Raw genomic sequence first — 22,756 nt, forward strand, 5'->3', positions numbered from 1 at the left:
GCAATCTCTTTCAACAAACCATGTCGAATTGCAAATTGAGTTTGTAGCATTGAAATTTCGTTATATCAACAGTGTCTGGAGACGTAATCAAATTTTATTATGACAAACATCCCGTGTTCCAATCTGTTCCATTCGTTATAACGAAATTTTTAAAGAAAACAAGAAAGATATCCGGTGTACAACGTAAATTTAAACGTCGAAAATTTACACCGATCTCCCAATCATCGATCTCTCGATCGACGTACGTAAATAAAGCAGATCAAGATATTCTCGAGTCGAGAAATTTCTCTCCGCTTGAAAGTTTTTCCAGGGACTCGGAGTCCTGTCATAAATAATGCAAGAATACTGCGCGCGTCCTCTTATTTTTGTCGACACGCTCGACTCTGGTTTCGTCCCGAAAATCAATCTGACGACCTCTTGACCCGCCATATCACTATTCTCGAAAGATTTTTCGAGATGTTGATATCATTTCCGAGGTAATGATTAGAACTATACATTCTGGGCATACTAATTGGATTGACAAATAGAGAATGGAACGATGATAACGCGCTCTCTCGACGTATTACGTCGAATTTCCAAACCGATATGGGAAGGGTTCTATCGGCTTTTGAAGGATCTCCTTCCGACATGATTGGAAATTTCTGCTGACTGCGGCGAAATATTTGTTACACGTGGATCTATATTACCTCGCAATAAAAAAGCAAGTGTCTGAGGCACGTGCCATTTTCTCTTGCAGTTTAAAAGATCTGACATATATTTGATTTCGACTCACTAGTTTTATAAAATCAATATTTTTCAAAAAAAAAAACGTGCGCGTCCACCACGAGTTCGGAAAATGTACCAATGTGGTTCGTACGTTACGTCATTGCGGAACTTCGAAAAAATACTCGCGTTTTCTCGTAAATTCTCACTAAATTCTCTGCAGTTTGCCATTCTGCGTAATCCTCCATCATGATACAGCCAAACGTATAAGCCTGGCTAAAACCTAAAAAAATTTGCGACAGCGCTTTACCGTTTGTAACACCGGCTAACCATTCCCTTATCCATTGCGACGCTAAAAAATGGAAAAGAGAATCAGAGTTGCGTTTTCGAGCTGCACGGGTAATAAAATATAATGGCAGTTTTATTGCACCAGCGTCACCTTCGTGTTAGACCACTTACGTCACTCGAATTCAACCATAGTAGCTGAAAGTTAAACTTGTTTTGTCCCGCGTGTTAAACCTTCCCTGCAGTAAGACACTTTTTACCCCGATCCGGAACAGTTTCGTGCGGCTGTGAAATAGGTCACACCGACTGGTGCTGGATGAAATTTTCAGCGCGACCATCAAACCTGGCCATAATTTCTCGTCTAGCGAACGTTTCGCGATATTACGGAAATAAGTTTATCTCAAGATGACCGATATCTCTGACATTAACGACAGAATTGTGTGAGACCTTATCTCTCTCTCTCTCTCTCTCTCTCTCTCTCTTCCTTATTTCATTTTATTTATAATTGTATAAAAATTTTTATTAAGATTTATTTTTCTATCCTTAAATTGTAAATTTCTAACACGATGCGTGATGTATCAATTTATCGTGTATATTCTTCCCTCTGGAGAGAACTTTAGATCCATATTTCTCTTGATTTTGACAGATAGACGCAGCTTGGATGCTTCTCATACAAAATGTATTCATTTATCGATATCTTGCAAAACGATAAAGCGCAACGTAAGAAAACTCACAGACGCAAATATACGCTCTTCTGGATAAAGAATTATAAAACCGAGTGAGAAATTTCCGTTCTTATATCTCTAACCACATTCTCCAACGAACTGACTATTCTTACTCACTATTGTCTCTCGGCAGCGACTTTGTTCGCGGGCGCTGAAAAGATTCTACTCATTAAAAAGGAAAACTCGATGGAACAAACCCGCCGAACAATCCGCGAAAGCTTCCATGAAATTATGTTCGCGTAAGAAACGCGGCCGCTTTTAACAAGGGGAGAAAAGAAAAAACGAAAGAAGAAGAGAAAATGCGCGGCGCCGCGCTTGGCTTCTGAATGAAAAATTGAACCCCGTTCCAAAGTCTCGAGGAGTTTTAGGGCGTTAAAGAATCTCATCGCGTTCGAAATGAGGGCTTCTTCGCAAAGACGAGATCGTCTTCTAAGTAATGTAACGGCGATAAAATCGCGAATCTACAGCTGATGCTGCAAAATAATAGGAAAATAAATTGTCTGTCATGCACGAAAAAATTTTATATCTGTCTTGCCTTTGGAAAAATACGGCTGATGTTACATCTCTTGCGCGGATACCAGACGATCGTATTTACATTCGCGGGCGAATAATTGGGCTTCGTTCTCTCCCTATAAATTTCTCGGCTTCGGTTTGCCGACTCGATCGAACGAAATTGCGTCTTTGAATAAAGCGGGAACATCTGCGGACTGGATCTTGACTTGTTTGAATAAAATAAAAGTAACGTCGTTTCCTTGTTCATTAATCATCTTCAGATACTGGGAAATTTACTTTCAACGCAACAATACACACAATAAAGGTAATATCCATTGTAGAATAATTAATTACAGAGGAGAAGCTCAATTACTTCGCGAATAGAGAAATACGTGAATAATTCTATTGATTTATTCATTCGGAGCGACCGTAATTATTGTTGCTTCAAATATTGTCAGCGAGCGATATAATTTCATAAAATTGCGAATAAAACCATAAGTGTGTGCATGATTGATTCGTTCTCGATATGCAAAACGCTACAAATAGACATATCCGCTTTATACCCCCAGATCTAAGGGGCTTAAATGTCAAAAGCGAGCTCTGTATTGAATCCTAATGATGGTAATATCCTAACGACTGAATTAAGTCCAGAAGAGGAATATTGACTATACTCGAGCATTTGTGTTGGTAATCGCGTAGCGATTATTGACATAATTTACTAAATATCATTACGATAAATAAATGAAGAAAAAGAGATAATATTTCAAATATTTGCAATATATTGCCATAAATATTACAAATCAATTAATAGATAAACATTTTGTAACTTTTTATACATAAAAATAGCTTGTAACTTATGTATAAAAAAGGCTTATAATTTATGTATAAAAATGACTTATAAATTATACAGGGTGTTCAAAAAAACCATTCAATATTTATATGGTAGATAGGATGTTTAGCTCAATGTTTATAAATTGCGTTTTGTGAATGTCATTCAATTTTTATACATCACTTCATAACAGAAGATTTCACCGACAGTCAGTCATGTGGAACACCTTCTGTAAATATCAAGATAAAGATTTAGACAAATTATCGAGTAAGCCAGTAAATCGATCATGATGCTAACATATAAAAATATTTATATTTCAGAAATGGTTCATCTGTCGTCCTACGTTTACTAAGGTTTTTTTGTTCAGTATGACGTGTCCTATCTATCATACAAATATTGAATAGTTTTTTTTTAACACCCTGTATAATGTAAAATAATTGTATTTCCCGGTATTTTCGAAAACAGCAATTTACTAAAATAAAAAGTCTCATCTCTTTCTCTTCTTCTCGCGTCACGTTGTTCGCACGATCGTTTTAATTTGCAAAATAATTAAGAAGATCGATTAAGCGGAGTTCAATACAGAGCAAATAGACAAATGGCACACGATACATAAACGTGAAAGAAAAAAAGCATTGCGATTGATGCGAATTAACAGAGGATGCGCAAGTTTATTCGCGGTTTTCGCATGGTCGAAAAAACATTCCGATATATCGCATAATTTCGTAAACTTCTCTCACCGCAAATAAGCTTCCCTGCCGTTTTCATACCGAGCCTCGGAGACTCCTGATAATATCACGAGACGCTCCAATCCCGTTCGTATTACCCTTCGCGAGATTCGCCGCTCGTTCGTCACGGGGATGACGACGACACCGCGAATCCATATCGAGGATCTCAACACCCTCGAGTTATCACCAGTCGGAAAATGATAATAAATGCGAGGAACGGGCGGAACAAGCGCGTATAAAGAGACACGAGAACAACGACGAGCCAAGCATCCTTCTCCTCCTCCTTCTCTTTTCCCCTCTTCCTCCACCTGCACAGTCACCTTGTTAGATTTATGAATACCGCCGGGTGTAAAAGGATCATGCCCGCTTCCTGGTTGTAAAGGGAGATACATGTATCTTATGGGACACCGTACATTAAATCGAGAATGGTCTTTGATCACACACACATACATACACACACACACACACACACACACACACACACACACACACACACACACACACACACACACACACACACACACACACACACACACACACACACACACACACACACACACACACACACACACACACACACACACACACACACACACACACACACACACACACACACACACACACACACACACACACACACACACACACACACACATATATATATATATATATATATATATATGCGTAATATTCGTATATATATATGTGTGTTGATAAAGATACATTACACGCACTTGTGTACCAACGAGTCCGGATATACTTCGATAACTCTTGATGGAGGCACGTGAAAGAAATGCGGCTTGGAATCGCAACGTCATATAATCGGGAGATGCATCGGTAATATATTATTTTTCGAAATACAAGCGCTGCTATACGATAGCAGTTTTCAGACAATCGGCTTGGAATATATCTGGAAAAACGAAAATGGAAGGAGAGAGAGAGATTAGCACAGAGATAATTTCAGACATCGCGAGCGCGTGAATACACGGAATATGATTAGAATATAAATTTAAAAAATTACGTTTGTATAACGTAAACGCATGAATATAAAATGATATGGCTCGTAAAAATGTAAGCATTGAATTTTCTTGCGAAAAATATTTCTCTCAGTTCCCCCAGTTTATCCGTAGCGCAATAATAATGAATGCAGAAAAATGGATTACGCATATAATTTATTAAACGTAATTAAGTTCGTGACTGCAGAAATGTGGCATTGTCAATAATAATATCGTGCTCTCCGTCCGCTTTTTACGCTCGCGATACGCGAGCTACACATTTTATCATCCTTTATCGCGCATGGTTTTTAATTAAAATTCACAAGCTCTGATCTCTCTCCGAGGTCTCTCGAGCGAGCAATATACACTTCAAATTCGCCAGACAGCTGACTAATAAAACGCGCAATATGCAATGATCAATCCTGCTCTTTGAAGGAAAGTGACGAAAGTTGAGGAACAATTTCGCGGCCGAATAATCGCGCTTATATATATGAAATTTTCGAGAACGCTTATGGAATATTTCACGGCACAACAGCATTAGATTATCGGTGTTGCCTTGCTTCCTCGTTTAAGTAGCACGCAGAGAAATTTAATGAAGCGAGTACACCAATATACATGTATATATTCATAGTTTTATAATTCATATTTCGTCACGAAATTGCAATTGGATATTTAATTAATCCCGTTTGCAATCACAAAAATTTCAAATCTCGTTAAAAATTCGAATTTTTTCATCTTTCTGTTTGACAAATTTTACACTAGAAATCCTCGAAACATATTCTTTCTTCGATATAAAGGATTTTAAAACTTGATAAATTCGAAAATGATTTTTCACAGACATTTGCCCTTTTAATATCAATCTTTAATAAATCACTAATATAAAAATATAATTTTCTAGTCAATTTTCTTTCGCTATTTTTTGACTTGGCTCTTCTATTCGTCGAATGCGCGAATGACGGTTTTACGAGAAATAGCGTCGGAAAATGCGCGTATTGTTAACGTGTCGCATATCCGGATATTCGCATAAACGTCAGCCGGCCGCATCGTAAAAGTTTGAAAATCCTCGCCGCGGAGAGAGAACTCTTTTGATATTCCGCGTGATCGACTGCATATCCTCTGTATAACGGCGGACGGTTTCCTGAGGGAACGGGGTTGAGTCCCGAGATGCGTTCGCGAGACGATCCGAAGCGAGACCGAACTTCGACGCTCTTCCTGAATGCCGATGAAACAGATGCAATTTCGAACGCGCGCAAGAAGCCGGCAGATTGGATATAAGGGTGACGTGGGTGGTGACTGCAGCTGCATCGGTGCCGAAAAATGGCATCCGCGACCTAGTTGTATCGTCGTGTCGCGCGCACGATCCGATTCGTGAAAGAATCCCTTCTTCCCTCGTCTCGCCTTTTAGCGACGTGTGAGCAGCCAAGTTCAGTAACACGATCATTTTCGCGACGAGATACGTGGACACACATAACGCGAGGAACAAGTATGAGGAAACCTGCTGCGCGTGGATACGCGCCAACAAGATTGGAATACTTTTACGACGAAAACTTGGTCCGCGCAGTTTCCGATATTATCGCAACGCAGAGAGCTACCGATCTCTCACTGAACGTAAACTGCCGAGAGAATAGATATCCCTCTACGCAGAATTTTCTTCGAATAATCCGATGAGTATAAACAATAAATATGCAACGGCATATCTATTCCATGATAATAAATCCTATGATAGGATTTTTTACATATCCAAAAAAAATCACATTACTTCGATTATTTTTCTTCCAATATTTCAATGCCGATTGTTTTTCTTACAGATTGAATTAAATATTCGCAATTTTTTTTATCCTTTTATATTTGTGACATAATCTCCTTTATTTGCCTATTTATTTAATGTAAAATTCGATTTATCTTACGATTTACTTGATATATAATTTCAAACTTATAGTGGATACTGTATTCAAGACGCATGTTTGTATCTAATATTCTTTTATCTCGGCAGTTGGTAATCTAATTTTTCACGTTTTGCATATATAATTCTGAACACGTTGAAGTTTCTCTCTATGGTAAACTTTAATTAACGTTAAGAAACGCGCTATACTTTCGTCAAGTTTCGCGCTACCCTAACGAGAGTTGTACCGCAGTTTCAAGAACAAATTGCGCACCAAGAACACAATTATGTACCGTGTATACGTACGAACGAGTAGCAGTAGTAGTAGAAACTTGTAGTCGATGCGAATACATTCGCGGCCGTGATTAATGCCAATCAAGCGGCGATTTCACGTTCTGAATTCGGGATCGCCGGTTAACGCCAGAAATCAATAGACCCGCAAACCGAACCGATTAAGGATGCACGGGCGAGAATAGGACCGCGAATCTAGAAACGCAACGCGGGTGGTGTTTCGGTCTGAATACAGGATAACTAGCTAGTTACATATCTCGTTTTGCGTTCCCGAGTTCCATATCGTCCTATCGTCTTCCTGACCGAAGGTCGCGATCGATGTAAAATTCTCGACGAGAGCCATACACGATGCTACAAATCGCCTCATCGATTAAATTCCTTAACATCGGAATATTTTGACGGGAAATATACTGTTTCGCATAAAAATTTTGATTCGAAAGCATCGCATCTTTTTTAATAGAAATGCGCAGGGATATCGGATTTTCAAGACCGTCGTTTTTAATATCGTGTCGCTCAGCTAAAATTATTCATTAAAATTCAACTTTGAAAGGTTTTCTTTCAACCCTTGACTCTCTATTCCACGTAATTTTTATTACAATATCCAAATCTATAAAAAAAAAAATCGTGCCCTAAATTATATTATAATGCAGCCCTTCGTTAAATATTTCCTCGATATCCTCGATTCCGAAAGAAATGACTGGGAAAATGACGGGATTAATATAAAACCGCGCGATAATACTGATTCAGCGATCTCAATTTTCCGAGCGAAGCTTTCCCGGCGACAAAGTCCGGGAATGACGCTTCATCCGGAAAATTCTCGTTAAGAAAATCGACAGAGTCACGGAAAAGCCATCCTGTCACGCGTGCAACGAATTGAACGATCTTCAAGCTCATTAAGAGCAACGTCACATACGTATACACACATGCATGTACACATACACGCGCACGCATACATATAGAGAGGATGATTCGTGATCCTTGATGATCGTCGCGTGTGGCAATACCTGTCTCCGCTTAATAAGATCGATGCCAGGCACCCATCGAAGAGCGCGCTGCCAAAGTTTCTCCTCTCACGACGAGCGAACAAATGGATTCCATCCGCGAGTGGTCTACGAATAGCGCAAAATCCGAATTAAGAAATGGATCGAACGTTCTCTCCCTCCGGAGAACGACAAAAGGTGAAAGAATATAACGTGGCGTCATTTACGGGATGACGCGTCTCTGTGGAGGAAACGTATGGAAGATAGCGAATACGAAAGGTCGTGGCCTATATGCTAAGTGGGAGTAAGGGTTCCTTTGAAACCTTCCTCGCGCGAAACCTGTTAGTCGAGTGTACTTGTGCCTTATTAAAACTAACGTCTTTGAGGGAGAATTCACATCTTGGCAGAAAAGCAGAAGCCAATCAGAACTCGCGCTGATAGTAAACAGCACATTTTGCTTTTCTAGCGCGAGTTCTGATTGGCCTCTGCTTTTCTGCTTGCCACTTTTCTGCCAAGGTGCGAATTCTTTCTAATTCTGCGATGAACATCGCAATATCTTCTATTTTATTTATATATATATATATATATATATATACAGGATGTCCTACTTACAATGAATGTGGTTTTCCGGTATTTTTTACCAATTTGAATACAATTAGAATTTTCGTTTTTGAAATAATTAATGATCGGAGATGAAAGGTTCCTGGGAAGCGAGTTAAGATTTGTGTATATAATCTTCTCCCGGATAATATTCTAAGCTAGAATTTCACCAAAAGATACGCCCCCGAGAATAAACGTCAGATTCTCTTTAGCGTTAAGCTTCATACTTCATACTTGAGAGAACACGGTTGTGCACTTAAATTAGGAAAGCGTAGTCTCGACAAAGCAACACAGAATAGTAAGCGCAGGGGTTTCCTTAATTTTCTCCTATCATCCCTTATCTGCACACAGAGGACATTATGCGAGTTTATAACAAGCGGCGACTGCGCTTCGTTACCTGCTTTAGCTGTCTTGTATTATGATAATATTAGTAAACTTTGTAATACAATCTATTTCAGCTTTGTTCTCTTTAATTTCAAAAAGAAATCTAAAAGACATATAATATACTAGCCGCTTATTGTATAAATCGTTTTTCGCGAAAAATATTCATATTAAACAAGAATCTTTCAATAACAAGAAAATATACAAAATCCCAGAATAAAATCTGATACATTCGATCATTTTTTTCTACATAAATCGTATTCTGTGCATATACTATAATAATTTCGCAAGAAAAGGATATTTTGCTACACGAAAATATGCGCATATAATGGAAAACAAAATTAAATTTAAAAAGATTATATTATACGTGAACCAGAAGGAATTATAGTTTATGCAAATGTTGGTTGTAACACAAATCCAATTATCGGTGCAACTGCGTGACGCTAAAAAATAATTACCGAACCGCGGAGGCTCAAAAATCGGGCGAAATAAAAAGTTAAAAAAATATTTTGACTCCAGACTTGTTCGACAATCGCATAGCAAAGTAACAATGCAGGTACTCACTCGTGATTATATCCTGAATCCCGCTCGTTTTCAGAGACGCACCTCCTCGGTTTCTCGAGGGTAGCCCCTCGGCTCTCGATATTTCGCTCTCGGTTTAGTTCAGATCTTCTTGTCCTAGAGCACTCACAGCAGCTTCCTCTCGCACATCGTCATCCCTTTTCTTTCACCCCTCCTCTCGGCCCACGATTCTTTTCGGAGAAAAGAATCCGGATCGTCGATCAGGACTTTCCTCGCGATTCCTTGGCAGACGCGGACTGGCGGCTCTCGCGCAGAGATCCCAAGATCGTAGAGTCGATCCCGCGACGCGGATCGCGATGAGAGTGAGAGGGAGAGCAGGAAGGTATCTCGAAAGCTCCGTTTCACACGGAGCGCAGTGGAGAACTGAGCAAAGTGCCGGCCGGTCGAGCAGCCAGGCGGGCTTTTCCGAGAGCGGCTTAACCAATCGCGACCTCTCTCGCCCCCACGTATCTCTCTCGTGCGCACTTTCTCTCTCTTTCTCTCTATCTCCCTTGTCCCCTCTCTCTATCTCTTTCTCTTCCTTTCACACGTTCGCTCGGTCGCTCTCTCCTTTTCCGTCACGATGCGACGCGGTAGACTCCGCTGCACGACGAGAGGCATCCGCCACCGCAACCCCCGACAGGTGCATTATCCCTCTTCTCCTTGGATCGAGATCTGCAACCGTGGAGTGAAAATTTACAAATAAAACTCGATAAAATTCCAATTTTCGATAAGCCGGAAAATCGATTATTCCGCACGATAAGAATGTCCCCGCGGCCAACTGTATAATCAATGATTAACCGGCTTCGTAAACGATTAGCTAATAAAATACATTGCTGTGTTATATTTTAAGATTGTGAGGATATTGTTTCGTTTTCTTTGCGATGTTGTCTCCGCAAACTCGATCGGAATGTAACTTCTTAACTTTCGCAACCGCGCTCGCTTGGAAGCTGTCCAAACCCGAAATCCCCGCACAGTCTCGGAAGCGGCGCAACGATATTGCCCACGAAAGTTCGATCGTGGTTCTCGCCGTAAAATCGCAAGGAACATTTCCAGGATTCGTTCTCCGGCGAAATAGGTTAACCAATCGCGAATTTTCTGCTCGTTCGACGCGCCCTTCTTTTATTCTTCGTTCGCCCTACCCCGTCTTCGCCATCGGGATAATAGTCGTGATGCTCGTTGGAACGAACCGAACGGTTCGTCGCGCTTTCTGCTTGACGCGGGACCTCTGCACCGGAAATTAAACGTGGAAACAGCACGGCGATAGAACCCCAATTGGCGGGCGAGATAATATTTTCGGTTATATCTACGGAAATTCCCGTTGTGCGCACAGCTGACTCTACTTTAAGGGAAAAATCCGGCGAAAGAGAGAAAGAGAGAGAGAGAGAGAGAGAGAGAGAGAGAGAGAGAGAGAGAGAGGATAGTACATCGAGGAGTATATTTTTGGACGAAAATCTCTTTTGTGGGCGCGTTTCACATTAAGCGATTTCCATAGCCGCGCCTTTCTAAAAGAAATGTAAATCCTTTTAACACAGCCAACGGTTTAGAGTCTGTTTACCTTCGAAATTCAAGCGCGCCGGAATTAGGACGGGGAATGCGGGACTACCCAGGGGGGGGACACGCGCATCTTCGTGCATCGCGAATCGATCGAAGAAACGAGATTCGTACATCGCTGATAAACGCGCGATTGTAATTTAAAAAATAAATTCAATCGCGGCTGATGTCTCTAGCGCGCGTTCAAACGCGAGATGTGTTCGCTCGCCCGCTGTCACAATCAGCTGATCGCAAAGTAATTTTACAAGAGATCACTCGCGCGGATTTCTTCTCGCGGCGCGTCTTATATCGCCGCTTTATCAGCAGGGAAATTACAGCTTCCGTCGCCCTCGGCTCGAATTGGCTTTTCCTATTCGTGATCGCGATTAACGATTCGGCGTTAACTACGTTTCAGCGGTAGCGAGATTGCAAGTGCAGAAAATCGATAAATTTCCATGAGAGAGAAAGAAAGAGAGAATAACGAAATTAAATTGTGGGGAGAAGCGGTCTCCGACGATGAAGCCGCTACTTCCAAACGACCGCAGAATTAAATATATCTCGTATCTTTCTCCTTTACCGAAGAAAATTACGCATCGCGATGTCTCGTTCTATTTATGCACGATATTGTGGCTTCGTGTTGAAACTTGTCGTTATTTTGGAAGCACGCGAACATCAATTAGATGATTTTAAAAGATATCAAAGAAATTGCGCGCGCTCATCCTATATCGAAATTAACAAATAAACCGTACATTACTTTATGCAAGTTCAATTGAGTGCTTCATAAAAATTTCAATAAAACGGACCAGAAATTTCGAACGATGTTAGATATAAATTTCGTAGCAGGATTTTTAAAATCAAATTTATATTCAGTATTCGAGCATTTATTTCAGAAGATTTTTTTTAAATATTTATCTACGGTATGCTTTTCCATATCTAGAACCGAGTTTGCTTGGAAAGTTTTCTTGTTTATAACGCAATATGGCCATCCAGAACCACTTTACCGTCGGTAAAACGTTAAACGACTAATACGTTTCGCACGGAAAATCTTTCTCGTACGAGGAAATCCGAAGAAGGGACGTGTTTTTCAATTACATTGGGAATTTTGCCACGAGTCTCGGCCGCGAGACTTCGGGGATTCTCCCGCGCGGAAACGTGTCCGGGATTCGGACCGCGTCGTCCGTCTTTCCGAGATATGGGGCAAGGGGGAAAAAGATAAAGAAAAAAAAAAAGAGGACGAAGACAAAGCTCGGGCGCGCGTCTACGTGCGAGCCGCGTCGTCGAACGAGAGAGACGTGATCGAGGCCTCACTTTCGAAGTCGGTGCCTGCAGCCGCTTTCCTAACGACCGGCCCGCGTGTGCTTTTACCGGTACGTTGGATGCTTTTACGATGCTCGCGACGTGCCATTTTCATTGGCCGAACTATCCGCGTTTAGTACGATTGTACGTGCTGTATCCTTAACAGAACGAAAGCCTCGAGTCGCGCCATCGAGATTGAAAAAATCGAGTATCCAGCATTATTCGTGCAATGAAAATATTTCTTTTAAACTTGTGTATGGTGTCATTCGCTTAATAGTAAGATGGTCAAAAAAATTTATGATATTTTTAAATTACGAGAAAGGATAGAGGATAACAGCGTTAATGTATAATCCGAAATATGATCTCATGTTTATTTCACATTCGCATTTCCCTCTACATCCATTTTCGGATAGACACGACCGGGAATATCGAAGAAGTTTGCACATGGCATTGCAAGTCAAAGTACATATAATTTTGCGCGTGGCTCGAAAACGTCAAACATCATTCCGCGTTGGGAGTTGCGGAGCGGTGCGATATCACAGGACTTTCATGCAAGAGCGGTAATTGTTGCGAACTCTCGATATCTTGCTTGCCTAGAAGTTCGATATAACCAAGCTACGTTAGCATCTCCGCAACAAGCAGCCGGCTTACACTAATTATTAATTTGTTCCGTATGAGAAAGTCAGAACTAAGCTTGCAACCGTATGTAATATATCGTCTGTTTTTTTTTTACATCGCCTTAAATTGTAATACATAATCTCTACAATCAAAAGAAAATAATTGAAAATACTTTATAACTCTTATATTGCGTGGATTAATTAAATCAATTTGTCCCTACTTTTTTATAATTTTTACGTACGAAACGGACGTAATTATAAATAATTACAAACACGATAATACCAATAAAAGTTTATTAATATTTCTAATATTATGGTTTGCATAGAGTCATATACGTATGATAATTAATAATAAATATTTATTAATATCTTCGCGTTATTAATGTCTAGACATGTGACGTGAACAGATCCGTAACGCGAAGCTGGAAATGCACGGAGTGATTAAGAATAGGAAACATGAACTACAGACATATAGATGATGATTAATGACACATCAGTCGTATATCGCGTTCACGCTACACGTCTGTCCGCTTTCTAAGTCATCGTCGTGAATATTGATCGTGAAGCATTGTCCGGCAGAAGAATAGCAGAAATTTGTATGGTACTCGAATATATCGATGACCGGAAATGGATACGCGACTCATACAAGACATACCGATGCAGATACGAATTTTACTTTCGTGCACGAAGGAAACGAAATTATGAGCGAAACCGCCGGCGAGAATCAAGCAGTTTATGTCTATACATTAGGCATAATTAATAGCAGTTGGATAAATTGTCATTTATCCAGAGTTGTGGCAAGTTTCTTGCGAGCGAGATGTACGTGTTTTCTTTCCCGTGGATTTATCTATCTATTTAATTTACCATCGCTCTTAAAAAAGAGGCGTTTTAGCGCTGATATTCTATTAAGATAGTAGCATTTTATGTACGTACGTTTATCCGGTTGACAGAATACCGGTTTATCTATGTAAAGTGCGTGCGTAATTGACGAGAAGTTTATTATAGTAAAACGTAAGCCTCAGAAGAGATAGATAGATAAATAAATAGAGAGAAAGATGATTGAGAAGACTTGTGAGCGAAATGTATTTCGCTTCTAATCTCGCTAGAAGAATAAAATATTCGCCCCGTTCTCTCTATTTCTTTTATGCACAATATTTCGCTTTCATCTATCCATACCGAGAGAAAGCAGATATCGAGAATTCGGCCCGTAAAATGATCGTAGCGAGCAAAGATAATGTCCCCGTGTTCTCGACGCGTGACACTGATCGACTAATGGAGCAGAAGTGATCGAACATTCGATCTATATTCGGTCGGGCCCGAACTTCGCTTTCGAACACGCACACGCACACGGTCCTGCTTGACACGCGAGTCACGTGTCGCCAAGTCTCACAAAGTCCCATCGATTTATTTTGCCACGAGTAATTCGTATTCTTCGCAACATCCTCCTCTCTACTCCCGTGAAATCGAAATAGTGATGCTGCTCACCGCACGATACGAATCGGTCTTTAACCCTCTCCACGGTCAACCCTCGTACATAACTCTCCTGTCACGTCATACAAACTTTCACTAAATATCGTTAGATGAAACTGGTGCAAGGGAAAGTCGAGGCAGTGTGGTATATCTCTCTTTCCTTTTTTTTTGTTTTTAACAAGATGTTCTGTTTGACAGAGATGTAAGAGAAAAAAAATTCTCATTCTTCATCTTCTCTTCAAGACGTATCGTAAGAAAAGCCTGTTACGTGAGCAAACTTGGATGAATCAAACTGTTTTTATTTCGAATTAGAATTATAAAAATGTTGAAGAAATGTTGATTCTGTTACACAGTTTTATTTAAAAATTTATTTCTAGCTTGATATTTAAAAAGAAATGGAGAAAATGTGCTCTCCATTTTAATTTGAAATGCGTAAAGAGATCCAAATGAGAATTTAAATTCAATCGTTGTAATTAACTCGAAATTTTTTACGTTCTCAAAATATTGCTTCAACTCTCAGTCTGAAACGCTCTCAGATATCTCTGGAATTGGCGCGATTAAAATAGATATAGAATTCTGCGATGGGTACTCATTCATTCATCGCGCACAAAGGATGACTTGAACACACGACTATCGATTTGCGGCGGACATATCGTCTGTATATCGGCGCGAGAATCCCGCCGAAGGAGACGCGTGCAAGAGGGCGACGTAATGAGCAAAACCGGTTTTCGATTTTACAAGTGGACGATCCGATCGCGTCACTCGTACGACGAAAACCTAAAACACTTCCCCGCGATGTCAAACGTTTCCTCGCGCGTATATAGGTCGTACCGGAAGAGACGAAAGTACGAAAGCGATTTTCGCATTAATAACTGCCCGATTATCGCCGCGCGAAATCTCCCGGAGATAATATCTGCGCGTGAAACTATCGTAAAAAACGCGACTCGATCTAAATAATTTTAAAATGAAGAATATAGGACAGCGTTAGGAAAAAATAGGGTACATTAGAAAAACAACGTGGAACACATACTGTACATCCGGATGTTACTAATTATCAAATTGCTTTGTTACAAAGAGAATAAGGAAAACGTATCATCTCAACTTGGCATGTGACTTTCTCTTTATAAACGCGCGTGAAAATAAGAGTTTAATCGAAAATGGATAATTAGCATTTAGATTTATAAACTCGGTTGTAGCGTCACATGATGACTTAACTTAATTGTGAAGCAAACAGTCTTGAGCTGACACAACTGTAAATTATCATACCTGGGATAGACATCGTGTGAGGAGCGAGAGGAAAAGAAGACTTTATTAGCTCTTTCGGGTTTCATCAATGGCTGTTAAAAACGCTGACCACACCTCCGTTAGATTCTTTAACTCGTCGGCTGCACTTTCTCCGGTCATTTGTTTTCCAAAAACGTGCGTCGCCAGTCATCGACATACTTTTAACGGCCGTTCAGACATTCTGCACCAATAAACACGACATAGAAGTAACATCCGTAAAAGTAATGCGAAATGTTTGCAAAATTTGTATTTCATCGGTAAAAATAATTTACCTTTTCTCTTTGCATAAATTTTTACCGTTAAAATTGATTTAAAAGTTTATTTCCAAAAATGTCAAATTTGTTATGGCTTGCACATGCATAATTATACAAAAATGCTTGCATAATGTTCGCACAAGTTTTTAATGAATTTAGAATCAATATTCTCTTTACCAAAAATCCACCGATAATCCTTAAATTTTTAACGTTTAATATTTAATATCACGTTTAACATTTAATATCACATGTCCATTCATAACTAACTTTCTGTTAAAACATAGTCTATAGAAAAAATTTTCATTATTCCTTTCCATTTTTTATAAGTCAATCGTGAAAAATGAAGCTTCTCTTCTCAATTTGCTATAATTCAAAAATTATTAATATCTATTATTTTCCCAAGGAAAAATGTTGACTTAAAAATATTAAAAATACGGCTGCAAAGTTTATCCAATTATTATTTTAATTGTATATTGGATAATAAAAAAGAATGCAAACTCTACTAATATATCTCGATGCGATGCGTATAAAGCGGTAAGAAACGCTCTTTAAGATAATCGATTAGTCAATTTCTATAGCTTCACTTGAACTAATTAATTTCGCTTGTCGTTTAAACATACCGTTTATCGCTTATAAATAGCTCGACTTCTCGTGATCCAATACTCTCGTCAGACTTTACAAATGTAATTTCGTGTTCGGCAAATACGATCGGTCTAACGGTTGATCGAAGGTCAGCTAATTCACCGTCTCTCGATTCGTCTGCATTAATAGACCTTAGACGTAACAACAAGGCCCATCACCATTCAATCGAATTCATTCCATTGATTCGTCAGCTTTTCATCGATCGTTCGATCGATCGATCGATAACGGGATGTCTCAGAAAAAAATACACGAGAAACCCAGCGAAACGATCGTTATACGTATAGAAAGCGCGCACGATAAATCCGACGTAAAGCCGCGCGAGACGTGCTTTATCGCGGTGCTAAAGACCTCGACGAGATTGCCTTTCTCTTGATGCACCCTTTAAGTTTAATGGAACCGCGCGAATTACGTTGTAGCAAATGTCCGTACTTAATTTAAGTCGCCAGAGTCTATAACTCGTTTTCGTGATCCTGTTTAGAGCCGAGTCAGCACGCTCATTAATCCGATGTCTTTTCTTACTATAATACACAATACGTGTCAACACGGAACAAAAACGACAAAGTCCACGATTAATATTATAAAATTACTTTAAGCAATAAAGAAAACAATTAAACATCGTGTAACATAAATCATTCTACGTTTAGTTAAATTAATTTCAAATAATAAAACTAAAGCGAATGTCTCTAACGATATATAAAAAGAATATTTAATGAGTAGCAGAGCGCGACAAATGAATGCACAAATGAATGATTTTGATGAATATAGTAACGCTACAATATAATTTGTATCTGGAATGAGCGAACAAAAGGTGCAATTCCATGGGCCAATTCTATATGCGCGGCAGCTAAGAGAACGTTATTAAGATACAGACTATACGTGATATGGTATTGTTTGCGTTCGTTTACTAGAACACGATGTATTACACAAGTGTACAACACGAGTATATTTCAATTACAAAAGTGCATCACGAGAGAAAACAATAACATGCTTCTCTAAAACTATCCCTGGAAATATATATATTTGCTGCGCCTCGCAAACAGCATGAAAACAAAACGCAAATTTTTTTTTTTTTTGCGTATGTCGTTTATTGGATCCATAAATCCTATAATTAGATTTTTAGCGACGATTGTACGCTTATACATATATGCTCGAAAATAAATATCGATCCATCAATCGTCTCGCGAAAAATACGCTGGGACGGGAAAAAAGATCTATATTTCTTTATATAACATTTAAATACAGTTTCGAGGAGTCAGGTGGAGATGCCTGAGCGATTGTGTGTGTATGTGTGTGTATACACAGTATTTGAAGAAGATATTGAAAGAAAGACTTCATTATATTTTTGAAAACAGTATTCTCATCGATTTCACATATATTGACATCTCGTTTCGGGAGAAACGTTCCATCTAAAATAATTTTCTTCAAAACATTAATCAAATTACCATACTGATACTTTTCAATAAACTGCTTGAAATTAATTAAAGTTTCGTGCTACAATACGATTTATACGATAGCACCATTTTGATCTTAGTTTCGAATAAAATTTTCTCCGTGTATAAAATAAAATTAACAATTAATGTATCCATATACCTTAGCACATTCCTTTGCTAAAGAAACTAATTCGTTAATTAATAATAAATATATTTAATTATTATTAATTGGTGAACAATTGCACTTGTTTATAATCATTCCGAAAATCTGTTTGGAATGTATATCCTACAAGAAATAAATTATAAAATGCCATATCTTTCTGCTAATGATATATGTCTCGGGATTATTTAATTATATTACGTATGTAATTGTGTTAAGTGTTTCAAATTCTGATACAGCTATAATCAATGAATTTCTCTGAGACTCTTTGCAAATTACATATTTGAATAATCGTAAATACATATAATCGTAAATTACATAATTATAAATATTAACTGAAACACTAGGCCTAGTTTTAATGTTATCTCTTTATGCATCTTTTTTATATCACATTTGCATAGTGCTTCGGTACATATATACATATATGATAATTCCAATATAAAATAATACTTAAGATCAAATTTGTAATTACCTTGAAAACAGTACATTGTAAAGTACAATTATTGATTAAATAGTAAGCCAATTTAGACTACTGATCAACGTAGACTAGTTTGTGTCACAAAAATTATACATATTGTGTACAAACAACCGATCAGCAACTAGCAGCATAAATTGCAATAGCAATTCAAACAGATGATCATATGTCACATTTATAACAATTGACGATAAGAGGTATTCCACTATTATAAGTTAATATTAAATCTTTCAAGAATTATTACTCACAGATGTAAAATAAGTACAATGTACCCTGGTCATAGTGTATTCTCAATTATAATTGAAAAGTAAGAAAATTAAAAATTAATTCTAAATAATTTATGCGTATAATTATTATATTTTATTTTAATAATCAAAAATTAAATTAATAAATTATTTTGCAAAAATATTTCGCAGCATATTCTTACTTCCAGATTAAAAAGAGTGAGTACTGCTTTTATTTTATCTTAAAAAACAATAATCACACCTTGCTAAAATTTCATATCTTGTTAAAGAATTCAAAAATTATATATAATTTTAAACTTAAAAAAATTGCTAAAAAGTTGCTAAATTCAATTCATATAAGTTTCATAACAAGAGTTTAGCGATATAAATATGATTATATATATAACAAGTAAATTATATTAGGACGACTTGATCTCCAAATATAAATTTTATCCCACTGAATTTAAATGCATTTAAATATACAGTCTGTGGAAACATTAGGATTTTTCCCAATTCTGCATGATAAAATAAAACTGATCTATTATTGATCTATTGGTTGGAATATTACAATGTAGATGCCTCTTCGTCAGGAATGTTCCTGAACTCTTGATTCCAATAATACAAAGGTGGTCCTTGTGAAAAGCAATATTTCCGATTTAGCGGGCTATCATTCTCAACGTAATACATAATGTACATATTACACATTTCGTCTTCATTTGTTAAACCTATATAAGTTAGTCTATCGCGTGTATTTTCCATTGTACAACGAGCCGTCAGTCTATCACCGTACGTAATTGGAACCTTGTGAGTAACAGGATAAAACATTTGAGGAGTCAATGGATCTCTCTTACCGAGTTCGATCCACGTATTATTCGGTTTCACTACATAGCCGGACACTACCTTTCCGAGCGAATGGGTATGCGTTCTATACACGAACGGATAAATAGTCTTATTCTCTGTTATAGAACAAGAAGTTTCCATGTGTACCACTTCCCTAGGTGGTATGACGCCACCTGTTCCTAACAGGATAACACCAGCCAATTTTTTCAATGGGTGCGTCGTATAATGTAAAATTACACCTGAGTTATCTGTTCTGCCATCCTTGAAATGATCGATGTGTGCGTAATGCACTTGCAGGACAATATACTGTATAGAAGATTCACCACCTATTTTAAAACCCACTCCATCTGGTAAATCTAATTCGGGAGCGTCCCTTCCCCATGCATAGATAATCTGTTTAAATGAAAGATTTATCCATTTTTAAATATATTTACAGCAATCTATTGTAAAATATATTACATAATATTAATTTCTATTACCTGAGTCCCTTCGCTACAAGGAGATGCTGTATCTCGATTATTTGTACTAATCATCATTTCTCCGCAATTCCAAACTGGCTTTGCGCTACCTGGCTTGGAGCAACCATAAAGCAGTATATGGTGAGCTGTTTCCATTGTTGCATTTGGCTCGAAACCAGTGATATAATAATTTTTTGTATAATCTATCCGAACTGGAGTACACAGATACAACTCAGGCTATAAAAACAGGATGTATCGGATAATTTATATCCCATTAAAAAATATTTTAGTACATTAGCTATTCGAACAATTCAGAAATTAGAACGATTTATCACAAATTGATTTTTTATCACTATACATATAACTATATTATACACTTGTCACAGAAAATAAATTAAACTAATTTTATTAAACTAAATTTTAATAAAATAAATAAACTTAAATTTTATTAAAATAAATTAATTAATGATTCAAAATATATATATATTTGCAAAAAGATTTTTAAACTTTCCATATACGTTATTTTTCATGAGAAACATATATTACAAAAGATTATCTAGACAGTCTCGTTTTCCTCGTAAAAAAATAGAAAATACAGTACTTACCGTATTGGGTCTCACATTTGGCATAAGCAGCGGGTATTTCTTGATATCATAACAACACGTGAACTTGAATAAAACGGCAAATGCGAAACAATAACTTAATGAGCGTTTTTCCAACATTTTCAAACACCAGAATTTGCGTTCTACCGCCCTTATCAATGATATGATAAGGTATCCACCTGTTAAACCCTACAGGTCGGCCTGGATCGGTCGATACGACATACGACATACGACGCCGAACTAACGCGTGACGTAAATTGTAATGTAAAAGGTCATGTCATAAAAGGTAATTTCAGAGGTGCGGAATTTCAATGATGTCGGTGGCGACATCTTACGAGAGCGTGTGATTTTTTAATTAATTACTTCGGCTGCTTTTTTAAACATTTTTATGATTTTATATATTTTTCTTATCGCTTTATACGTAATAAACGCGCATATACAGATAAATAAATATGACTCGCTCTGATTTTAGTATAGCAAAAAACAATGAAGATGAAAATCTTCAGTCGAAACGTTTATTGAAACTGAACAGCCGTTATTTTGAATATTTTACGACGAAATATCTCTGCGTTAATTTTATATGAAATTAATGTTAAAGTATTGCGACTGCATCAAAGAATTGTTGCAATCGCATCTGAATTACATTAAAATAATCTTAATTTTTTTACATATATATATATTTTTGTGTACTTACATATTCAGGTATGCAAGTCTACTTTTGGACGGATTTGAATTGAGCTTTTGCAGCGATGCTTCCCAATTTAACGTCGCCATAAAAGATTGCGATCCGAACAAGAATCGAAAATCGAACACGAAATTTCTAACGCTACATCTTTTATCTTAATTATATCAGCATTTTTCAACGCGAAGGATACACTTTCTTTTCGTAATGAAAACTTTATACCGGAAGTTTATTCGCGCTGTTACACTAGAACTGTATCGGTGAACGTTATCCAGGAAACACTGACGAATTTCACTCGGCATTCGGCATCACGAGCGCCACGTCTTTGACTTGAAAATAGCTACTTTCCGAATCGACGTGTCGCGTCTAGACATTCATATATTATGACTGTTGGTTCCATAGAGCCATAGATACATAAAATATATAGACGGATTACTTTCGGATAATCTCAGTACACCAATTATACTTGTAATTAGTGGGTAATCTTCTTAGAATAAATAATAATTATAAAATAATAATATATATATATATATATATATATATATATATTTTTATGTACTTACATATTCAGGTATGTAAGTCTACTTTTGGACGGATTTGAATTGAGCTTTTGCAGCGATGCTTCCCAATTTAACGTCGCCATAAAAGATTGCGATCCGAACAAGAATCGAAAATCGAACACGAAATTTCTAACGCTACATCTTTTATCTTAATTATATCAGCATTTTTCAACGCGAAGGATACACTTTCTTTTCGTAATGAAAACTTTATACCGGAAGTTTATTCGCGCTGCTACACTGGAACTGTATCGGTGAACGTTATCCAGGAAACACTGACGAATTTCACTCGGCATTCGGCATCACGAGCGCCACGTCTTTGACTTGAAAATAGCTACTTTCCGAATCGACGTGTCGCGTCTAGACATTCATATATTATGACTGTTGGTTCCATAGAGCCATAGATACATAAAATATATAGACGGATTACTTTCGGATAATCTCGGTACACCAATTATACTTGTAATTAGTGGGTAATCTTCTTAGAATAAATAATAATTATAAAATAATAATATATATATATATATAAAATAATATATATATATATTTTTTTTTTTTTATGTACTTACATATTCAGGTATGTAAGTCTACTTTTGGACGGATTTGAATTGAGCTTTTGCAGCGATGCTTCCCAATTTAACGTCGCCATAAAAGATTGCGATCCGAACAAGAATCGAAAATCGAACACGAAATTTCTAACGCTACATCGTTTATCTTAATTATATCAGCATTTTTCAACGCGAAGGATACACTTTCTTAGTACTCTGCGTTGATACCACTGCTT

At 37.6% G+C, this 22,756-nt stretch overlaps 2 protein-coding genes across 4 annotated transcripts in view; both read right to left on the reverse strand.

Annotated features, from left to right (window-relative positions):
- The window catches only part of LOC138942205 (uncharacterized), a 54,161-nt gene extending 31,452 nt beyond the window's left edge, over positions 1 to 22,709 (reverse strand). The window contains exons 1-3 of one of the 3 annotated variants that reach the window (XM_070312255.1): positions 21,979 to 22,709; positions 15,631 to 15,829; positions 9,452 to 10,123 (exon numbers count right to left, since the gene is read on the reverse strand). The gene's annotated coding sequence lies outside the window, so the exon portion shown is untranslated. Of the gene's footprint in view, positions 1 to 9,451; positions 10,124 to 15,630; positions 15,830 to 16,522; positions 17,201 to 21,427; positions 21,946 to 21,978 lie in introns of those variants that run through there. The other 2 variants (XM_070312253.1, XM_070312254.1) reach the window with 2 other exon arrangements.
- Positions 17,486 to 21,126, reverse strand: Phm (Peptidylglycine-alpha-hydroxylating monooxygenase). The gene is made up of 3 exons (XM_070312256.1): positions 20,737 to 21,126; positions 20,153 to 20,368; positions 17,486 to 20,066 (listed from the first exon to the last, which is right to left on the reverse strand). The coding sequence occupies exons 1-3, from the start codon at positions 20,851 to 20,853 to the stop codon at positions 19,398 to 19,400; spliced, it is 1,002 nt and encodes a 333-aa protein (XP_070168357.1). The 5' UTR covers positions 20,854 to 21,126; the 3' UTR covers positions 17,486 to 19,397.
- Positions 22,710 to 22,756: the final 47 nt, after the last annotated feature.

Source organism: Polyergus mexicanus, unplaced genomic scaffold (genome assembly GCF_030449975.1).
Source record: "Polyergus mexicanus isolate NDT 795.1 unplaced genomic scaffold, iyPolMexi1.0 SCAF_22, whole genome shotgun sequence".
NCBI classification, from domain to species: domain Eukaryota; kingdom Metazoa; phylum Arthropoda; class Insecta; order Hymenoptera; family Formicidae; genus Polyergus; species Polyergus mexicanus.